The sequence below is a fragment of the Myxine glutinosa genome, chromosome 12 (genome assembly GCF_964187855.1).
Source record: "Myxine glutinosa chromosome 12, kmMyxGlut1.1, whole genome shotgun sequence".
NCBI lineage: Eukaryota > Metazoa > Chordata > Myxini > Myxiniformes > Myxinidae > Myxine > Myxine glutinosa.
In genome coordinates this window covers 46,804,106-46,825,887 of record NC_136272.1, presented here as the reverse complement: position 1 = coordinate 46,825,887, position 21,782 = coordinate 46,804,106, and the positions used below count along the sequence as shown (strand labels likewise).

The 21,782-nt window shown below is 46.0% G+C and overlaps 1 protein-coding gene across 1 annotated transcript in view; it reads right to left on the bottom strand.

The window, feature by feature from the left end:
- Nucleotides 1-21,782, bottom strand: part of LOC137437858 (apolipoprotein(a)-like) — a 110,633-nt gene that overhangs the window by 43,519 nt on the left and 45,332 nt on the right. The window contains exon 6 of the mRNA XM_068132534.2: nucleotides 6,834-6,951. Coding sequence (XP_067988635.2) covers nucleotides 6,834-6,951 — 118 coding nt within the window. The remainder of the gene's footprint in view (nucleotides 1-6,833; nucleotides 6,952-21,782) is intronic.

The window sequence follows — 21,782 nt, the reverse complement described above, 5'->3', positions numbered from 1 at the left end:
TCAGAAAAATAGTAAAAATAAAAAAAAAGGATCCTCATGAAAATACTGCATTTCCTCTCATCCTTGTGCAATTTATGAAAAACAAGGTGGCATTTAAATAATAGTGCAATCCATCCCTCCTCAACCCCTCCAAAAGTCGAGTATGTGACTTTACTTCCACTGGTAATTGATATGAGCCGTAGTTTCAGGCTTTCAGCCCATATTTCTTACTCCTGGTGTGCTTTAGGAATCCCAAAGACTCGGGTAAGTAAGTATCTTTACTTCCGCCACCGAAGGTGGACGGAGGTTATGTTTCACCCGTGTCTGTCTGTCTGTTTGTCTGTGAACAGGATATCTCAAAACCTTATGGACGGATTCGGATGAAACTTGGTGGAGACGTTGGATGTGTGACTAGGATGAATTGGCTCGGTTTTGGTGAAGATCTAAATCCGGACACTAGGATTTTAAAGTGATTTTTTGCCAATAAGAGATATGGGCAAAACCGATACATGGCACGCACGATATCTCAAAACCTTATAGACGGATTCAGATGAAACTTGGTGGAGGCATTGGATGTGTGACTAGGATGAATTGGCTCGGTTTTGGTGAAGATCCAGATCCAGAAACTCGGATTTTAAAATGATTTTTTGGCAATAAGAGATATGGCCAAAACCGATACATGGCACGCACGATATCTCAAAAATGTATGAACGGATTCGGACGAAACTTGGTGGAGACGTTGGGTGTGTGACAAGGATGAAAATTCGGTTTTGGTGAAGATCCGGATCCAGAAACAAGGACTTTAAAGTGATTTTTTTTGCCAATAAGAGATATGGTGAAAACCGATACATGGCACGCACGATATCTCAAAAATTTATGAACGGATTTAGACGAAACTTGGTGGAGATGTTGGGTGTGTGACAAGGAGGAAAATTCGGTTTTGTTGAAGATCTGGATCCAGAAACGAATTTTAAAGTGATTTTTTGCCAATAAGATCGAAACTGATACAATGGCACGCACGATATCTCAAAAGGTTATGAACGGATTCGGACTAAACTTGGTGGAGACGTTGGGTGTGTGATGAGGATGAATTAATTCGGTTTTGGTGAAGATGCGGATCCAGAAACTGGAATTTTAAAGTGATTTTTTGCCAATAAGATCGAAACCGATACAATGGCACGCACGATATCTCAAAAAGTTATGAACTAATTCGGACGAAACTTGGTGGAGACGTTGGGTGTGTGATGAGGATGAATGAATTCGGTTTTGGTGAAGATCCGGATCCAGAAACTAGAATTTTAAAGTGATTTTTTGCCAATAAGAGATATGGCCAAAACCGATACATGGTACGCATGATATGTCAAAAAGTTATGGATGGATTCGGACAAAACTTGGCGGATGATTTGGGTAGGTGACAAGAACAAGCCAATTAGATTTTAGTTCAGGTCCGAATCCAGATCCGGCGATTCAATGGGACACAAAACATAAACTGTTCAGTTCAAGTTGTAACTGCTATTCAAAAAGGAGGATAGCATAAAAAATGTTTATTACCTGCCAGAAATTTATTGTGTACGAAATGAAAAGTCACCGTTATGTATTACTCCATCATAATGTACATTGTTACCAAATGTAATGGGGCAGATCTCTCAAAGTTGAAATGAACCTTCCCAATTTGCACATGCTCATTTTACCCACAATGCAAAGCAGCACGTGTTTATTTTACCCATTCAGTGCAATGCCACAATGACATGTTTTCATGCAATTTTATATCTGCCAGCAATACTGTACAATGCATTTTTGCCACACTGCGTGCCCGTTTGGAATTGTTTTGAGGAAAACGATGGAAATCTGCAATGACCAACCCAGAGCCCTGACCGCAACCTGATTGAACCACTTTGAGACATTTTGGAATGCCTATATTAGAAATCAAATAAGCGGCTGTGAATCGATAACCCTGCACATTTCAATAATATCCCAATTCTTTTGCTATTATACGTGTATATCAATAGCCCAAAGCACATCTGACCCTGATCAAACCTGGACAATTCGCTGAATCGCATGGACCCTGAATAGCCCCTGAAATCAATTGCTGGTAGGATTGCCTTGACGCTAGACTCTAGAGGTATGTAGGCCTACATTACACTCGTCTTTGAGCCGTCTAACCTAGGTTCGAATGTAGACATATGTATAAACTGCCAACCTGGTGTCTCGCAGTCAAGGAGATTCATCAATGTGTGTGCCGTCCCTCAGATGGACGTTAAACGGGCATCCCATCTGCCTCATTGGTGGAATGGTGGATGCTAAAGATCCCACGGTTGTCTTTCGTAAAGAGTAGGTTAGAGAAGGGTAGGCGAGCTATCGCACCTGGATCAAATTACATATTACAACCCCAACCAGCAGAGGGCAGCACCTTAGCCAATGATGCCACCCCACAGCCTTGTGCTGCATACAAACGAAGAAGATTACAATTTGCAAGCAGAGCGCATCCCATGTCAATTTATTCGGATGACCACAGTTGCAAAGATGATGTGTATATTGTCATCAACCTAAAACAGCTCAAAGCGAAGCCAAATTCATCATAGTGCACAAGTATCTGGTATCAAAGGAGGCACGTGGTGTATTTTCAGAACATGGTAACTAAACCATTAGATGCAACAATATCTAACAGAACAATCTCATTCTTACTTCCAGGTCTCCAAGATGGCTGTTCACCATCATCTCAGATCATCCCTGTAATGAAATATGATGTAATGTCTCGAGCTGAGTGAAGAGAATATTCGGGCGAAGGGACGACCTTGAGGGAGCTTATATAAGTTGGGTCCATTCGAAGCGCAAACTGGTGGCATTCTGTAACCCAGTGCCGAGACTATTGGGATTTACCAGGTACGTAATTGCCAGCCATGGCTCCTCAGCAAAGGACTTCTGTGACTCACTGGGGCTCACACAATCTGTCAATTGCCTGACCCGGATCTCAGTCAACGGAGCATCTTTTCTTCTAGACTTGGTTATGACCAACTTCCTTGCAAATGTCTGCTGCTCTTCTTCTGCTCCAATCTGACCATGTGCTTGTTTAAGTGGACATCTCTCTGACCATTCTCAGAGAGCCTCCTCAGCGTCGACGAGTCTGGCATTTCACTCAGGCCAACTGGCACAGTCTTCAAGCAGCCATCAATCATCTGGACTGGTCTCCCATCTCTACCGCCTCTGACATCAACTCATCCTGGGAATTCTTCCAAAGTAAATTGCTCTCTCTCATGCACAGATTTATCCCCTCTCGTTTTCAGTTGTCAAACCCTTCCTCACATCCATGGTACACGGAATCTTGTGGTGAGGCAGTTGCCCAGAAACAACTTGCCTTCGCCTATTGGAAAGCAAATCCAACGGAAGGAAATCTCATTTCTTTTCACAAACCCCGAAACAAGTGTGTGTCCACCCTCAGGAGAGCCAGGAAACAATATCTCTCCACTCAAGACCGAACTCTCAAACCTGTCTCCCTCTTCCAAATACTGGTGGCGTCTGGTCAAATCTGTTTCTGGTGTTTATCCCCCCTCCATCCCCTCCCTTACCTCAAACGGCTACACAGCTGACTACGTACATGAAAAAGCTGAATGCCTCAACTCTGTGTTTGCCTCAAAATCTTGTGTCCCAAACCCATCCCTCTCTGTACCCACCGGACCCAGTCGTACCCAGCTGCTCCTGGACTCTGTGTCCTTTCCTCCTGACAAGGTGGAGAAGTTTCTGTCAACCCTCGACTCTGATTCTGCAACTGGACCTGACGGCATCAGCCCACGTGTCCTAAAATCCTGCTCTGCCGCTCTATTTCACACTCTCTCTGTGCTCTTCACCCTCTCGTTTGCTCAAGGTCATCTGCCATCAGCTTGGAAATCAGCCAACATCACCGCATTACACAAAAAGGTGCAAAAACAGATCCTTGCAATTATAGACCAATCAGCCTTCTCCCAATTATCAGCAAAGTCATGGTATCCATAATTGATTCGGATATCAAATCTTTCCCCTTCTCCAATGGCTTGATCTCTGACCATCAATTTGGTTTCAGACCAGGTCACTCGACTCTGGATATGCTGCTTCTGCTGTCTCAACAATGGATGGAGGACCTCAATGACAAACAGGAAATTAGAGCTGTCTCCCTTGACATATCACGTGCCTTCGATACGGTCTGGCACCCCACTCTGCTCACCAAACTCTCCTCCTATGGTATCCATGGAAATCTCCACGCATGGCTTGCAGACTTCCTCTCTAGTCGTAGTCAACGTGTGGCCCTGAATGGGTTTCTCTCATCTCCCCTTCCTGTTCAGGTTCCCCAAGTCAATGTTCTGGGCCCTGTGCTTTTTCTGGTCTTCATCAATGATCTCTCTGACTCTCTTGAAAATCCTCTCTATCTCTTTGCTGATTACTCCACTCTCTGTCGCTCCATTCCTCATCCCTCAGATCGGCAGTCTGCAGCCTCCTCACTCTCTGCAAACCTGGACAAAATCACAGACTGGTCAAACAAGTAGAACATGTCTTTTAATCCTGAAAAATCTCACACTCTCACTATGTCTCTCCGAAAAGACCGTCTGGACAACCCTCCCAACCACTTTCTGAACAATCCTCTCCAAGAAGTTCTGTCACTCAAGCTTTTGGGTCTCACTATCTGCCATGATCTTTCCTGGGAAAACCACATTTCAAATCTGGCCTCCAAAGCCAGTCACCGAATGGGCATCCTCCGTCGTGCGAAGTCCTTCCTTGGCACACCTGAGCTCCTCACCACATAGAAGGCTTTCATCCGCAGCTCAATGGAATACTGTTCTCCCCTCTGGGCCGGTGCTCCTGCCTCACACCTAGCTCGGCTTCACGCTGTTGAACCCAAAGCTTTCAGAATCATTGGAATCTCCCACGATGAAGCTAACTCCAAGGGCATTTCACTTCCTCACCGCAGGCAGGTTGGTGGTTTTCTGTCTTCTACCGACTCCTCTCCGGCCTTGCTCCCCCATCTCTCTCTGGGCTCTGTCCCCCAAATATTCCTACAGGTCGCACAAGATGTGCCTGCAACCCTCTTATGCTTAAACTGCCAAAATCAAGACTCTCTGCACACCTTCACTCCTTCATTCCTCTTTTCTCCCAGCTCTGGAACAAACTCCCTCACTCTCTTCAATCCCACTCCTCCCTCCAGGTCTTTAAAACATCTGTTCACCACCATCTCTTATCTTCCCCCATCCAAAACCTTGATCTTTTCTACCCCCACTAATTTCACCCCAGATCCACTTTTCTGAAATACCAACTGCTTTCCTGGAAGTCCTTGCAGTGTCCTTGTGCTTTATACTTCTCCCCCCCCCCCGACCCCTCCGACCCCCCTTCCCATGCCTCCTCCCCCCAAGCCCTCTCCCTCCCACAGATCTCCCGATGTCCCTGCTCTCAAATGTTGTGTTTGTGTGCTTCCCCTTCTCTCCCCATCTTGTATACCACTCCCCTTATTCTATATTTTGTGTGTCTGCTTGTTTTTTTGTGTGATAAATGTTAGCTCTTTCACGAGCCTCGATCCTGTATAACAAAAAATTAAAAAAATAGAATTGGCCAACTTCAGTTTCGAGATCGTGTATCGACCTGGACGGGATAATGTGGCGGCCGATGCGCTATCTCGGCCTGTCTGTGCTGGCATGACGTCAGAAGACTTACGGGGGATCCATGAATCATTGTGTCATCCGGGAGTCACCCAGTTCGCTCACTTCGTACGATGTAGAAATCTGCCCTTTTCCATGGAAGATGTCAGGCGACTTTGTCGGTCGTGTCCTGTGTGTGCCGAAGTCAAGCCGAGATTCTATAGACCTCCCATGGGGACTTTCATCCACGCAGGACGACCTTGGGAGCAACTGCATGTGGATTTTAAGGGGTTGTTGCTGGGGCTTGGCCCACGACGATACATTCTTACAATTGTCGACGACTACTCACGATTTTCGTTTGCATACCCCTGTGCTAATATGTCGTCCACGACAGTTATACACTGTCTTCAGCAGCTGTTTCTCACGTTGGACTATCCCGCTTATGTACACGCAGACCGGGGGACCGCGTTTCTGTCCAGGGAGGTTAAGCAATTCCTCCAGGAACGGGGAGTAGCCTCAAGCCGTACTACAGCGTATAACCCCCAAGGCAACGGGCAGGTGGAATGTTGCAATGGAATTGTATGGCGAGCAGTTACAATGAGCTTGAAGATGCGCGGTTTTCCTGTGCAATCGTGGGAGCGAGTGCAACAACAACTGCAACAAGGCATTCTGTAACCCAGTGCCGAGACTATTGGGATTTACCAGGTACGTAATTGCTTGCTTGCAGGAAGCTAGAAGGAGATGTATGTTTGAATATTAATCTACATTCTGCATCTAGTATTACATCTATAAATGTATTCCATAAGCATCTGTATGCTAATGATCTACATTCTTTTGTGTTGTAGGATGAGTAGAGATATAGTTCAATAAAACCCCATTTTTTGGAAGAGATCTGAGTTTTGCTTTACAACAATCCCCCATCCAAAACCATTATCGTTTCCACCCCAATTGACCCCCCGCAACCCCAAGTCCACCTCATGCCAGGTTGCCAGATTTTCCTTCCTGAGAGTTTGCCGCCTGTATCTCGCCTTCCCCTACCCCACATTGTTCCCCACATCCTTTATTTGTCCAAGTCTCCCTCTATTTTGTCCCCCATCCTGCTGTTGGCTCCTCCATGAGCCTCGTCTTTATGCATACAAAAAAGTGAACAGTACCATGTACGCTTTGTATGCCTTGCAGTTAAAGGAGCAGTTTGCTTGACTCGTCCTTGGAAATGCAAATGCTCGAATGTTGTTCATGCAAAAGAAGTCTCACTTTTGTGGTGTGTAGTTGTGCTTGTGATGAGTTTGAGAGTGCCAGTGCTGGCACAGGATTCCTGACTTGGTCTTCATCATTGTTCCACGATAGTTCATTCCATTGCAGTGAATGCATCCTGGCAAAAATCCGCAAAGCAACATTGTATAAGTATGTTTCAGTTATGAAGAATGTTGATCAGGATGCATTCTGTTCCAATATTGATCAATGACGTTGTATGTAACAGTTACATCACAATGTGGTCCTCCCCTCCATCACTCCCCTCCATCACTCCCCTCTCACTCTCTCCCACACCCTCCCCCCCCTCTCCCACCTCTCTCACTTCTTTTTTTTGGTATACAAGATCGAGTCTCGTGAAAGAGCTAACATTTATCACACAAAAGATCAAACAGACACATAAAACATATAATAAAGGGAGCGGAAGACAAGCTGGGGGAGAGAGAGGGAAGCACACAAGTACAACAGCAGAGAACAGGGACAATGGAAGATTCGTGGTAGAGAGAGAGAGAGAGAGAGAGAGAGAGAGAGAGAGGGCTTGGGGGGAGGGGGGTGGAGGAGGCATGGGAAGGCGGGGGGTGGGGGGTGGGAAAGGTATAAAACACATGGACACTGCTAGAACTGCCAGGAAAGAAAGAAGTCGGGATTTCAAAAAAAAAGTGGATCTGGGGTGAATTAACGGCGGTAGAAGAGATCAACGTTTTGGATGGGGGAAGACAAGAGATGGTGGTGAACAGCTGTTTTAAAGACCTGGAGGGAGGAGTGGGATTGAAGAGAGTGAGGGAGTTTGTTCCAGAGGCGGGAGAATAGAGGAATGAAGGAGTGAAGGTGAGCAGAGAGTCTTGATTTTGGCAATTTCACCATAAGAGGGTTGCTGGCAGATCTTGTGCGACCTGTAGGAATATTTGGGGGACAGAGCCCAGAGAGAGCTGGAGGAGCAAGGCCGGAGAGGAGTCGGTAGAAGACAGAAAGACCCCCAACCTGCCTGCGGTGAGTAAGTGAAAGGCCCTTGGAGGTAGCTTCATCGTGGGAGATTCCAATGATTCTGAAAGCTTTGGTTTCAACAGCGTGAAGACGAGCTAGGTGTGACGCAGGAGCACCAGACCAGAGGGAAGAACAGTATTCCATTGAGCTGCGGATGAAAGCCTTGTATTTGGTGAGGAGCTCAGGTGTGCCAAGGAAGGACTTTGTACGACGGAGGATGCCCAGTCGGCGACTGGCTTTGTAGGCCAGATTTGAAATGTGGTTTTCCCAAGAAAGATCATGGCAGATAGTGAGACACAAAAGCTTGAGCGACAGAACTTCTTGGAGAGGATTGTTCAGAAAGTAGATGGGAGGGTTGTCCAGTCGGTCTTTTCGGAGAGACAAAGTAAGAGTGTGAGATTTTTCAGGATTGAAAGACATGTTCCACTTGTTTGCCCAGTCTGTGATTTTGTCCAGGTCTGCAGAGAGTGAGGAGGCTGCAGACTGCCGATCTGAGGGATGAGGAATGGAGCGGCAGAGAGTGGAGTCATGAGCAAAGATATAGAGAGAATTTTCAAGAGAGTCAGAGAGATCATTGATGAAGACCAGAAAAAGCACAGGGCCCAGTACACTGCCTTGGGGAACTCCAGCCTGAACAGGAAGGGGAGATGAGAGAAACCCATTCAGGGCCACACGTTGACGATGACTAGAGAGGAAGTCCGCCAGCCATGCGTGGAGATTTCCATGAATACCAAAGGAGGAGAGTTTGGTGAGCAGAGCGGGGTTGCAGACCGTATCGACGGCACGTGCTCTGTCAAGGGAGACAGCTCTAATTTCCTGTTTGGCATTGAGGACCTCCATCCATTGTTGAGACAGCAGAAGCAGCATGTCCAGAGTAGAGTGACCTTGTCTGAAACCAAATTGATGATCAGAGATCAAGCCATTGGAAAAGAGGAAGGATTTGATATCCGAAGCAATTATGGATTCCATGACTTTGCTGATAATTGGGAGAAGGCTGATTGGTCTGTAGTTGCAAGGATCTGTTTTTGCACCTTTTTTGTGTAAAGGTGTCTTTCTTTCCCTCCCTCTGTCTCCCTCTCACCTCCTCTTTCTCCCTCTATCCCCACTCTCCCCTCCCGCCTCTCCACTCACCCTCTCTCTCCCTCTCCTTCTCTCTACCTCCTCCCCTCTCTCTCCCCCCCTCCCTCCTCTCCACTCACCCCTCCCTCCTCTCCACTCACCCTCTCTCTCCCTCTCCTTCTCTCTACCTCCTCCCCTCTCTCTCCCCCCTCTCTCTCTCTCCCTTTCACGTCCTTTTGCCCTCTCTCTCCCCCCTCTCCCCCCTCTCCCTCCCCACCCAACCCCCCCCTCTCCCTCCCCACCCAACTCCCCCCTCCCCACCCAACTCCCCCCTCTCCCTCCCCACCCAACTCCCCCCTCTCCCTCCCCACCCAACTCCCCCCCTCTCTCTCTCTCGCTCTCATTCTTTCTCTCCCTCTATACCTCGGCTACCTCGCTCTCTCTTTCTTTCTCTCCCCCTCTCCCTTTGTCTCTCTGCCGCCACCTGCTGGCTGGTGAGTTGGGTGCGGTGTCATGGCGGCTTCCCGCTTCGTGTCATGAGTGCGCTGTCTTGGTTGTTTGTCCTATCGCCCCTCCCTCCCCCATTTCGCTCTTTCGTGTCCTTGTTTCTGTTTGTAAAGCTTCCCTGTGTTTCCCTTATATGTTGAGACGAGGGAGAGAGAGCCATAGAGCACACTTATCGTGCAGGTTAAGGGTAATCGTCGTTTTTGGGCGGTTCCCTGTTCTTTTTTTCTCAACTTATTTTATTCACTTGAAACCTTTTTTTTTCTCACTTATAATTCCTTAGTTTGTTTTTTTAACGCCCCCTTTCCCTAAGCTGGGAAAGTCGGAGTGCATTACTAACTTCCTCTTCCCGAGCTGGGAGGACGAGGTCGAGCCTCGTGTGTTCAAACATGGCGGCTGCTCACTCGCAGCGATATGCAGCGTTTGAGCAACTATCAATATCATGCGAGCATGGCATTGCGTGTTCTCCACCCGAGGGTGTTTCAATAGAAGCTATTGTTGTCGTGATCGGAAACATGATCGGGTTTGATAAGGTACGTGCCGCGTCACGTATGAACAAACGGGTTATCGTGTTTGTGTCCGATGTGGAGCACGTTGCTTGTCCCTCGACTCCGGACACTTTGTTATGGTTTATCCCTTGGATACTCCTGCTCAGAAAGTGGTTATTTCGAATGTACCACCATTCCTGGATAGCGATACCATCCTTGCAGCGCTGCAGCGATATGGTCACTGTGTGTCTCCAGTACAATCTACATTCTACAATCTACATTCTACATTCTACAAGCTCACAATCTACAAGTTGTGGCATGTTGTGGGCTTGTAGATCTGCTATTTTTGGCAAATTTTCCCTCTGAATGAATGCTAGGGTTCAATTAATGCATGCTGAGATATTTTAAAAAATTTACTAAGGTATTTTTGTAACACTATCCTTATTTATCATTTGACTGTAGAGTGTAGAAGGCACATCAAGACTAATACATTATTTTGTCATTATAGATGCCGCCCTCGCCCTCAGGCTCACACCGGAAGAGCCGCAGCCTGGTCTTCGGTCTGGGTGCCAACATCACCAATGCGGATGGCATCATTACTGGTGCCAAACTGCCAAGTGGTCGTCAGATCTTGCGGTGCATGCTGTACAATTGCGATGCGCAACTGCATGCCAAGCGACCCGGTTTGACTGGAGCAATGTCACGGTTCATGGCAGCCAAGGTCGTCCTGGAGCAGGTGCGGCCATTTTACGCCAAGGCCAATATCCCAATGATGACCAACCGAGCTGCGTGCAACAAGATGGTGGTGCTTGTTGACGACAACAACAAGCTGCGGCGCATTCCACAGGCCAGGCGCTCCAGTAAGGCTACAGCTCGACAGGTAGATGCAATGGTGCGCAAGTTAGATGCCACATTCCCACTTTGGTCTCCGAACACGGAGCAGCAGATCCGCAATCCAGAGGACATTGCTTTCCTGGCCAGCATGAAGGGAGACAGAGTGGCCACATTTGGCGCATTCGATGCCAAGCTGCAATCCAAGGTCAAGCGGCGACAGAATCGTGAAGCTGGGGCAGCAGCCCGGCAGGCACGCTTTACCAAGGAGCAGCAGGAAATGAGTATGACGTCCAACATGGCGATGTTGGAGACTATGGAGAGTGAAAGTGATGAGGTTAGCGATACAAATGAAATGGCCACTATACCAGCTGAGGACACACCATCCACATCCTGCAAACATAAAAAGACTGGCACCACAGCCTTCGTTCCACCCGACATCTCGTGTCACTGGCTACACAGTTGAAGATCACACCAATGCAGCAGGCTGCCTTCACGCGTGCCATGATCACAGAGTCGGGCGGTAATTGTGAAAATGTTTCAGCATCCTATGCAACAGCAGACCGATCACGCCGCCAAGTGCTGGAGGCTGTCAATGAAGAACACCAAAAGCAGTGGACACCATCTCCTATGTGCACCCTGCACTGGGACAGCAAGTTGACACCGACGCTCACCAATGTGCGCCAGTTGGAGGAGCGTTTGACTGTGGTAGTTGGTGATGCGGAGCAGCTCAAACTGCTTGGTGTGCCAGCATATTCAAAGGGTAAAGACGAGGCGTGTGGAGATATCATCGCCCGGCTGACATGCAAGCTACTGCAGGACTGGTGCTGTGCCGACCAGGTTGTCAACATGGCATTTGACACCACTGCATCTAACACAGGCCATCTCACAGCAGCCTGCATTGCCATCCAGCTCCGCCTTGATAGACCACTGCTCTGGTCCGGGTGCCGACATCACATTGGTGAGGTGCTCCTCAGCCACATTTTCACTGGCCTCAAGGTGGAGACCTCATGCTCACCCGAGGTTACCTTGTTTAGGCGTCTGCACGACAACTGGGACTTGCTGCCGCACAAATACAGTGGCCCTTTGTCCCGCTACATTATTGCCAACACCGAACCACCGTTCCTGGGCAGGTTACGTGATGAACTCACCGTGTGTGCTGCAGCAGTGATGGACTACAGGCGAGGCGACTATCACGAGTTTGTGCAGCTGTGTCTTGTCTATCTGGGTGCAGATGATGCAGCACAGACTCCAGTAAACTTCCAAAGGCCGGGAGCGCTGCACAAGGCACGTTGGATGGCTAAGCTCCTCTACACGCTCAAGCTGGCTTTGCTGGAGCAGCATATCGCCTTGCTTCCCCAGGGCACCATCACCACACGGCAGCAGGTGCCGAAGATTCTGGCGTTTGCCAACTTAATTATGCACATTTACGCAACATGGTGGCTGACCTGTGACACAGCCGTAGATGCCCCATGGAATGACCTCAAACTCTACCACAACCTGTACGCTTACAAGTCTGTTGACGAGGGCATTGCAACATCAGCCATGAAAGCACTGGAGAGGCACCTCTGATACCTGACTGGTGAGATGCTTCCCCTGGCACTCTTCAGCACCAAGGTGCCAGCTGATGAGCGGCGTGCACTTGCGGATGCCATCTTGGATCACAAGCCAGATCTTCCTATGCGAGCCCCACAGCAGCGCTTTGGCACTGGTTTCGGCAAGCCAAAGTTCCCAGTCCTCTCGCCGACCACCAGGTTGGCCGACCTTGCCAACCCAGACTGCTGGTTCGGTATGCACCAGCTGCACATCGATCCAGCATTTCTCTCACTCAATGTAGAGGAGTGGGCTACAAGTGCATCATTCCAGGCAGGTGTGGTGAATGTGCCTGCCATCAACGTTGTGAATGACTGTGCCGAGCGTGGGGTCAAACTCACATCAGACTTTGTGGCAGCAGCCAAGAGTGAGCAACATCTGCAGAATGTGCTGCAAGCAGTTGAGCATGACCGCTCTGAGCAGCCCAATCTTCGCCGCTGCAAGCGCCAGCGGAAAACAGTGAAGGACTAGGACTCAATTTTCAAACATTTTTCAGTGATGTTCAATGAAAATGTCAATGTTTATTTTTAAATAAACACATCTTTCTCTTTCCAATAACATCTTCTCAAAAAGTATTTGTTTTATTTGTTTAGAAATTGATGTCATATTAATAGGAAATGGGAGTTCTAAAAGCACCGAAAATTGAAATTTTACCAAAATTTGACATGCTGCGTTGCACCTCGAAATCTGAAAGAATTTTCCCCAAACTTTGCAAAGATTATTTGTATAGACATTGGAGCAGAATTCCAAAAAAAGCAGATTGATATTTTGACATTAAAATTTTTGCATTGCATTTTGATGCAGTTTGGTCTCCATCAATAATGCTCCCTTGGGGCTGTAAGGATGAATGTGTCAGTCACGTGATTAGTTTCTGTAGACAGGTTTTTATGGTTCTCAAAAAGGAGTATTCCTCTTTGAATGTTGCTTTAAAATTCACGACAAATGGTCGCGATTACCAAGTATACATCACCACCGACACCCTAAAGTGCCTTGGTTGTGGTGCAGTGGGACACATGAAACGGTTTTGCCGCCATCAGAAGGAACAGCCTAACATGGTCGAAACGGGTAACAATGACTCACAGATTAATGTTAACGTTTCCTGCTCGACAAATGTGCAGGATAAACCAGGTAAACAAGTGGACACGCCCCTCCCGTTGAACCAATGGACAGCGCAAATGAGGGGTTTGTCACCGTTTCCAAAGCTTAAAAAACGTAAATCGGCCATAAGAAGTGCGTCATCTTCTGGGAAAAGGCAAATCAGTGAAAACTCCATCACTGGAATTCAATGTGATAACAGGTTTGCCTTATTAGAGGAAAAGGATACCTCCATTAGTACAAACATTATCAAGGAAAAAGTGGATTCTAATTTTCCAATCCCAGTGAGTGTTCCTGATCCCTCAGACAGTGTCATCTCACACGAGGACGTTCATTGTGCAGCTTCCTCCTGTCAATCGCAAGAGGAGGAAAAGCAGCTAAAATCTCCTCGTAAAAAAAGAATAAATGAGGAAAATAAGGGCACAGAGAGAATAAAAGAGGATAATTTAAATCCACTGAAGCAGAGTGACATCCATGAACCGAGCATCGTGGTCATGTCACAAACATGCTTGGAGTCCCCCACCTCACATCCCGAAGAAGCTTCAAATGTGACGCCGGCACAAAACGTTACTGAAGAAGTTTCTTTTATTGAAACTGAGCAATCATGTGATGTGCGCCAGGAAGCTGAAACGCCAATTGATTCCCCATATGAGGAATCTGATGGTGAGGGTCAAGAGGAGTCCTCTCAGATTCTAAAGGCTGTAAACAGCCCTTCGGATGACGAGCTTCAGGACTTTTTGAGAGATTCCTATCGGAAAAGGAACATTGAACTGAAAGATCATTTCCCCGATCTTCAGGTGTTGATTTTTAAAATGAAGGAAATTGTGCGTAACCCTGACGCTCCAAATTTTACTGATGCTCAGAAGCACCGGCTAAGAAAAATGATCCAGAAAGCTCGGCAGGAGCTTCGTAAATGAGGTCCCTATGGGTTTTTTGATCTATTTAGTTATTTATCTTCTTTCTTTTTCCGAAAGTACGAGTGTTAGTTTTGGCAGTCTAAACATTAACGGTGGTGTTAGTTTATAATGCAAAGTTCAGGTAAAAGATCTGACCCGGCGTTTGCCCCTGGATGTCTTGTTACTGCAAGAAACGCATTGAGATCTGAATGGCCAAGCCCAGTGGAGAAGGCTAATGAAGGGCCAGTGGTTCTTCAGTGATATCAATTGCCTCACTGCTGGAATTGCTTTCTTTGTCTCCTCCTCATTAACACTCTCACAAGTTCAATATAATGAAATAATTCCCGGACATCTGGCTTGTCTTCAATTCACTGCCAATAATCAAATCTTTGTTTTTGTAAACATATATGCCCCCTGTAAGAATGCTGAAAGGCAAAACTTCTTTCTAAAGCTAGAGGATCTTCTGAGTACAATTGACTTAAATTGCTCTTTTATAATGAGTGGCGACTTCAACTGCACTCTTGACCCTGTTTTAGACAGAAACAGTGCGGAGCCACACCCTAGATCTGCCAAACCTTTGGAGAAAATCATTAAGACGACGGGATTAATAGATGTCTGGCGTATTCAGCACCCTATGCAACGGCAATTTACTTGGTGTAGATGTACGTCTCAGATGCACACACTAGCCAGGTTAGACAGAATTTATGTCAATACTGTAATGCTTGACAAGATATTGAAATCTGATATTGTGCCTTCTCTTTTTCTGATCATCTGGCTGTAATTTTGTCCTTTAAGCTTGCTCTGCAGCAACATGGCAGTCCATATTGGAAGTTCAATGTCATGTTACTGGAAAATGCTGCTTTTTGTGAAGCTTTCAAAGTGTTTTGGATTAGCCTCAAAGAAAAAGAATAATTTTGCTAACCCGATATTATGGTGGGACTACGCTAAGGCACAGATCGCTGTCTTTTGCCAACAGTTTAATTATTTCTCATCTTTTAGTGTAAAAAGGGAAAGGTTCGCACTAGAAAAGGAAATAATGAAGTTGCAAACTGATGTGGCAAATAACCCCAATGGAACAAATAATCATTTGTTTATGGAAAAGAAGACTCTACTAAACAACCTAGTCGAATACCAAGCAAAAGGTGCAATGGTCCGTCTACGGATGGATCAGCTATATAATTTAGATGCACTGAATAATTTTTTCTTCCATTTTGATAAAAAGACTACCAATCAAAGGCAAATTTAAACCTTAAAGCTCCCAACTGGTAACACTGTGACGTCACAAGATAATATAAAGAGGGAGGTTTACAACTTCTTTTCAGGCTTGTTTATGGCAAATGATGTTGACAATGGCTCAATAAGTTATTTCACATCTGACTTACCCATGCAAAGTGCTGCTAAAAGGGATCAGCTTGGCTCCTTACTTTCCTTGGAAGAGCTTACACTTTCCCTTGCTTCTTTACCTACGGGTAAATCTCCTGGGTTGGACGGCCTCCCAATAGAGTTTTATAAATCTTTTTGGCCCTTATTAGGCCCGGAACTATTGGAGGTCTTTACTAGTTCATTACGTTGTGGTGACTTGCAGATGAGCTGCCGTAGAGCAGTAATTAGTTTATTACCTAAGAAAAGAGACTTCTAACTCATTGATAATTGGCATCCAATCTCTCTTCTAACTTCAGATTATAAAATATTTTCTAAAGTTCTAGCTCGATGCATCGCCCCACTTCTAGAGTCATTGATTCAAAGTGATCAGTCTTTTTGTATCCCTAACCGACAGATACACGACAACATATTTTTATTAAGAGATCTTTGGGATGTGTGCAAAATAAAAAATGACAATCTTGGTTTGATTGTGCTTAACCAAGAGAAGGCTTTTGACAAGGTAAGTCATGTATATCTTTTCAAGGTCCTAGAGTGTTTTGGACTTGGTCCTGTTTTTCTCTCCATGGTAAAACTGCTCTATAATGGTATTTCCTCAATACTCAGACTAAACTCTGAACTGACTTCACCTGTAAAGGTTGGAAGGGGTATCCGCCAGGGATGTCCTTTATCCGGTATTCTGTACTCTTTAACCATTGAGCCTCTTTTAATCAAAGTCCGCAGCATCTTAACCGGATGCAGAAATTTGCTCACAAGACCTGTGAAAGTCTCTGCATATGCTGACGATATTTGTGTCATCGTACATAATAGCGATGAGATCAAGAAACTGGTGGACTGCTTGGACTATTATGGTTTAGCTTCTTCAGCTTTGGTAAACTGGAACAAGTGCCAGGCGATGTGGATGGGCCCATGCCAGCTGCCTATGCCTGTCCTTCCGAAACACCTCACGTGGTCCCTCAATGGAATGAAGTACCTTGGTGTTTTCCTCGTTGATGCAGCAACGCAAGCGAAAAATTGGGAGGGTCTCGCTGACTCTCTCGAACAAAAGCTGCGGAAATGGAAAGGGTTGCTGGCTCTGCTTTCATACCGGGGACGAGTCCTGGTCATCAACAATTTAGCAGCATCTGTACTGTGGCACAGAATCAAAGCCATTCCGCCTCCTGAACACTTTCTGCTGAATATACAGAAGAAAATAATAAACTTCTTCTGGAGTGGAAAACATTGGCTTCGTCCAGAGATCCTGAATCTTCCCTTAGACTTAGAGGAAGGTGGGCATGGTCTTCTAGACATCGTATGCAGGGCAATGGCATTTGGCATCGCCGCAATCTGGCGGCTTCTCTATGGTCCATCAGACCTAGCCTGGAGGTCCACTGCTCTCCTCCTCCTTCGTCAAACCGGCATGCCAGACTATTCATCTGGTCTATTTCTAATGAACATGAAATGTATTGATTTGTCCTTGCTTCCACCATTTTATAATAGAATTTTAAATGCTTGGCGTGTTTTCATGGTCGACAGTGATTATGTTTCCTTCGCCAAAGAGATGTTTTTCAGTGAACCTCTTTTTTTCAACTCTCTTTTCAAAAGAATAAGAACGGAACGCTCCTTTGTTGATTATTTTGTTCAGAACGGTGTCGATCGCGTTGCTGATCTAATGATTGACAACAAGAGATGGTTAAGTGCTGCAGCACTTGCGAATAAAGTTGGCATGCGGTCTAACCGCATAATATCTGCTGTACTATGTGAAATACTTAACGTGTACCGCAGAGTTAAGGTGCACTGGGAGCAATATCCTCGCACTGGTGATGGCCCAATTGTTTGTGAACCAAGCCTCTGTTTCCCAAATGTAGAACTCACCCCCACTGTAATGAATTCTGGTACAATAATAAAATATTTACCAAAACTACGTTTTGGATCTGCAGGTCTGGAAAATCGTGTAGTATATCAGGCCTGCGTCAAAGCAATCCGGCCCTCCTTCGGAACGTGGCAGTTGAGGAAGTGGCACAATTGCTTGCCTACAGAATACCCCTTCCAACCTAACTGGAAAGCCTATTATCATGTACTTATTCCGAAGAAAACTGCCGACCTGTCGTGGAGGTTGGCACATTGGATATTACCCACCAATAAACTCTTACATGTTTTTTCTCCTGAAATATCTGACCATTGTCCCTTCTGTGGTGCTCTTGAGACCTTGTCACATGCTTATGTTTAATGTGCACGCTTGATTCCTTTATTTGTTTTGCTTCATGAAATGTGTACGAAGCTTTCTTTAAACTTTACCTTGAATTCTTTTATTTTTGGCTTTGTCTCCAACACACACCCAATATAATGAATTCATTCATTAATTCACACACCCAATATAAGTGGTTTTAGCGAACTTTCCCGTTCCCACGGTAAAGAAATCAATATATCGCACGAGAAAAATGCAAATTGACAATCCTTTACGATGTGCAGATAACCTTCCGGCCTGTTTTAAAGGACTTGTATTTGCCCGTATTAAAATGGAATTTTGTTTCTATACATCTATGGATTTAATTACTGATCTTTAAAAGTACTAGGGCATGCCCGTACTATATATATATCTAAAATTATATCCCCCCCCCTCTATTTACATGAAATGGTTTGGTCCATTCGCAAAGCCAAAGCGAACGGCTTGCGAGTACGGTGACAATCCCCCCCCCCTCTATTTACATGAAATGGTTTGGTCCAAAGCGAACGGCTTGCGAGTACGGTGACAATCCCCCCCCTCTATTTACATGAAATGGTTTGGTCCAAAGCGAACGGCTTGCGAGTACGGTGACAATCCCCCCCCCCCCCCCCCTCTATTTACATGAAATGGTTTGGTCCAAAGCGAACGGCTTGCGGAGTTTGGTAAAGAAATCGCCATAGCTCGGTAACTACTTCTCCGATTAATATGAAACCTTGAAAAGGCACATCCTCAGGTCCCCAGCAATATACCTGGCAAGTTTCAAGTATATCGGACCCGTGGTTGTCGAGAAACAGCGGTCACAGACAAACACACAGACACACAGACATACATACACACACACACACACACAGAGATTACTGGAATTATAGATAGATATGGGCATGAAATAATGCGCTTTGCTCTGTGCAAAATGGTGTGTTGATCACAGATTGATCACTCCTTGAACATAATATGAATTTTTGTGAGGAACAAAACACTTTATTATTTTCTTTGTTCTTTTCTTGATGTATTAATGGTCTTTATGTAAATGTTCCCTTTAAAATGGTTTTGCTTGTTGTTTATATTTTATTTGTGAAATGGTTTTATTTAAACTTCAGAAAAATATTATTTTTGATATTTTTGTCGTCAAAGTTAAAGTCTCTCTCTCTCTCTCTCTCTCTCTCTCCCTCCCTCTCTCTCTCCCATCTCTCCCGTCTCTCCCATCTCTCTCTCTCTCTCCTGTCTCTCTCTCTCTCTCTCTCTCTCTCTCTCTCTCTCTCTCTCCCTCTCTCTCTCTCTCCCATCTCTCCCATCTCTCCCATCTCTCCCATCTCTCCCATCTCTCCCATCTCTCTCTCTCTCTCTCTCTCTCTCTCTGTCGCCACCTATCGGCCGTCGGTACGTTGGGTGTAGCGTCATGGCGGCTGTGAGCAACTGCTCTGTGTTTTGGTGAGTTCGTCGTGAGTTTTCCCCCCTCTCCTGCCCTCCCCTGCCCCCCCTCCCTCTCCTTTTCCATCCTGTGTGCTTTGGCATTTGTTCCCATCTGTTCTACACCTTTGCCTTCGAGAGAGAGAGGATTGAGAGCGGGCCCATTCTGGGCGCGGCCTACTGGCGTTGACGGCGCGTTGTAAGCCATTTCTGTGCTTATAATGCACGTTTATTTTTTACTTTAGTTCGTTTATTTAGGTTTGATACCCTCGTGTCCGGCTCGGACAAGCGGGGAGAGGGGGGGGGGGGGGGGGGTATTTTCGCCGGAATGGTGAATGCACGCTCTCGTCGCGATGACTTTGAAGGCTTAACCAGGAAGCACGCGTTTGTGTGCGTGCCTCCGGATGGAGTCCCTGTCGAGGACATCATCCTCGCTGTGGGGAGCATTGTTGGAGATGAAAATATACGTGCAGCTTCGCGTATGAACCAGAAAGTGGTGGTGTTCGTTTCGGACGAGGAACTCGTCCATGACGTGGTAAGCGCGGGAATAACCACGGAAAGCGGTCACTTTATGATGGCATCGCCGCTATTAACTCCCGCGACGAGAGTGGTTATTTCCAACGTACCTCCATTTATCCCAAATGACAAGTTAATGACCGTGCTATCACGGTACGGTAAAATGGTATCGAGGATTTCAACAATCCCTCTTGGGTGTCGGAATGAACGTGTTAAGCACGTAATGAGCTTCCGCAGACAGGTATATATGGTCCTTCCAGACCGCGGGGATGACACAGGCCTCAATATCACTTTCCAAATTAATTTTGAAGAGGCAAATTTCCAGCTATACGCATCGTCCACCACCTTAACATGCTTTCAGTGTGGAGCGTATGGACATTTAAAACGTTCTTGTCCCAAAGCCTCGTGTGTCAGGTGTGGCAAGACGGGTCACACTGCCATAGTTTGTAAGGAGGAGGTTGCTCTGCTAATGAATACGCCCAGGGGGAGGGAGGTAAACGCTGCTCCACTAATGAATACTCCCAGTGGGAGGGAGGTTAACGTTGCTCCACTAATTGAGATTCCCAGTGGGGGGGAGGCTATCGCATTGCCACCGCCTAAAATTCCTAATGAGGGTGAATCCAGTGTTCCAAGCGTGAACGCATTTATTCTTCCTCAGCAAAATGTTGAAATGGACACTGATAGCAAGGTGGGGACGAGTAAACGAAGGGCTCCGGATGATAGTGACTCATCTGGAGCAGGTAAAAAGGTCGTGCTCGACTTGCAGGCTGTTAGTGAAAAAACTCTTCAGGATGCACCTGGAATCTCTCTGCAAAGTGCGGACCAAATAAATAAAGAAGAAAACCCAGAAAAGAGCATCAGGGTTCAGCCGCTAAAACAACGCGCTTCCATTACTCACACAGACGACGTTAATGATGTAAATACTTCGGGCCACGATACCGTGAATGGCGCATCATTGATCCAAGCGAATGTCGCCGAACAGGCTGACATCCATAATAAATCTGCCAATATAGCAGAAAAGGGCGGAAACATAAATCCACAGGAATGTGGGAATAATGATTTCATGCCAATTGAGGAAATCAGTAATCAATGTGCTGATGTTTCGCAAACACAGCACTGCGTGGACCCCCCAGACAAGGGAAGGCTAGGTTGCATAGCAGGAGAAGAAAACGGTATTGACCCAGACCCCATTGGACCACTTTCTGATTTATCAGAATCGGAAGAGGAGGTGGAGGTAACAGCATTATCACAATTAATGCCAGATCAACCCCCAACCCCTCCCCATATTGTTCTCTCATTCCTCAATGAAACGTATAGACAGCGAAATGTCATCATTGGGGATCATTTCCCTGATTTGGCTCCCTTTATTCAGGCTGCAAAACTAGTCATAAAAAAATCTGAGGAACTAAACCTAACAAAATCGCAGTTTCATCGACTAAAGAAAATCATAACAAAGGCAAAGAGTGAGTACTCACAGTGTCAGACAAAATTTACTAATGAGTGATGAAGACGCTTAATCTTGCAACACTCAATATAAATGGTGGTGGGGCCAGTCACGTCCGCCAGATCCAAGTGAATAGTTTATTCAAAAGGAAACAAGTCGATGTAATATTACTGCAGGAAACTCATATTACTGAGAAGGTTGAACATGACTGGAGCAGCATGTTCAAAGGTAAATGTTTCTTCAGTAATATGTCATCTGTATCTGCTGGAGTGGGGTTTTTGCTAAAACCAGGACTTGTACCTGAATCTTGCCTCTTTCAGGAGGTGATTCGGGGACGTTTTGCCTCCCTAGAATTGGTGATCAATAGCTTGAAGCTTATTATTTTTAATGTATATGCACCAAGCGAGAGTACTGACCGTAAAGCCTTCTTTACTGAAGTGATAAACCATTTAAACTTGTTTGACCCAAATCAGTGCATATGCATGGGGGGAGATTTCAATTGTACGCTAGAGCCCAAAATAGACAGAAATTCACCGGAACCACATCCCG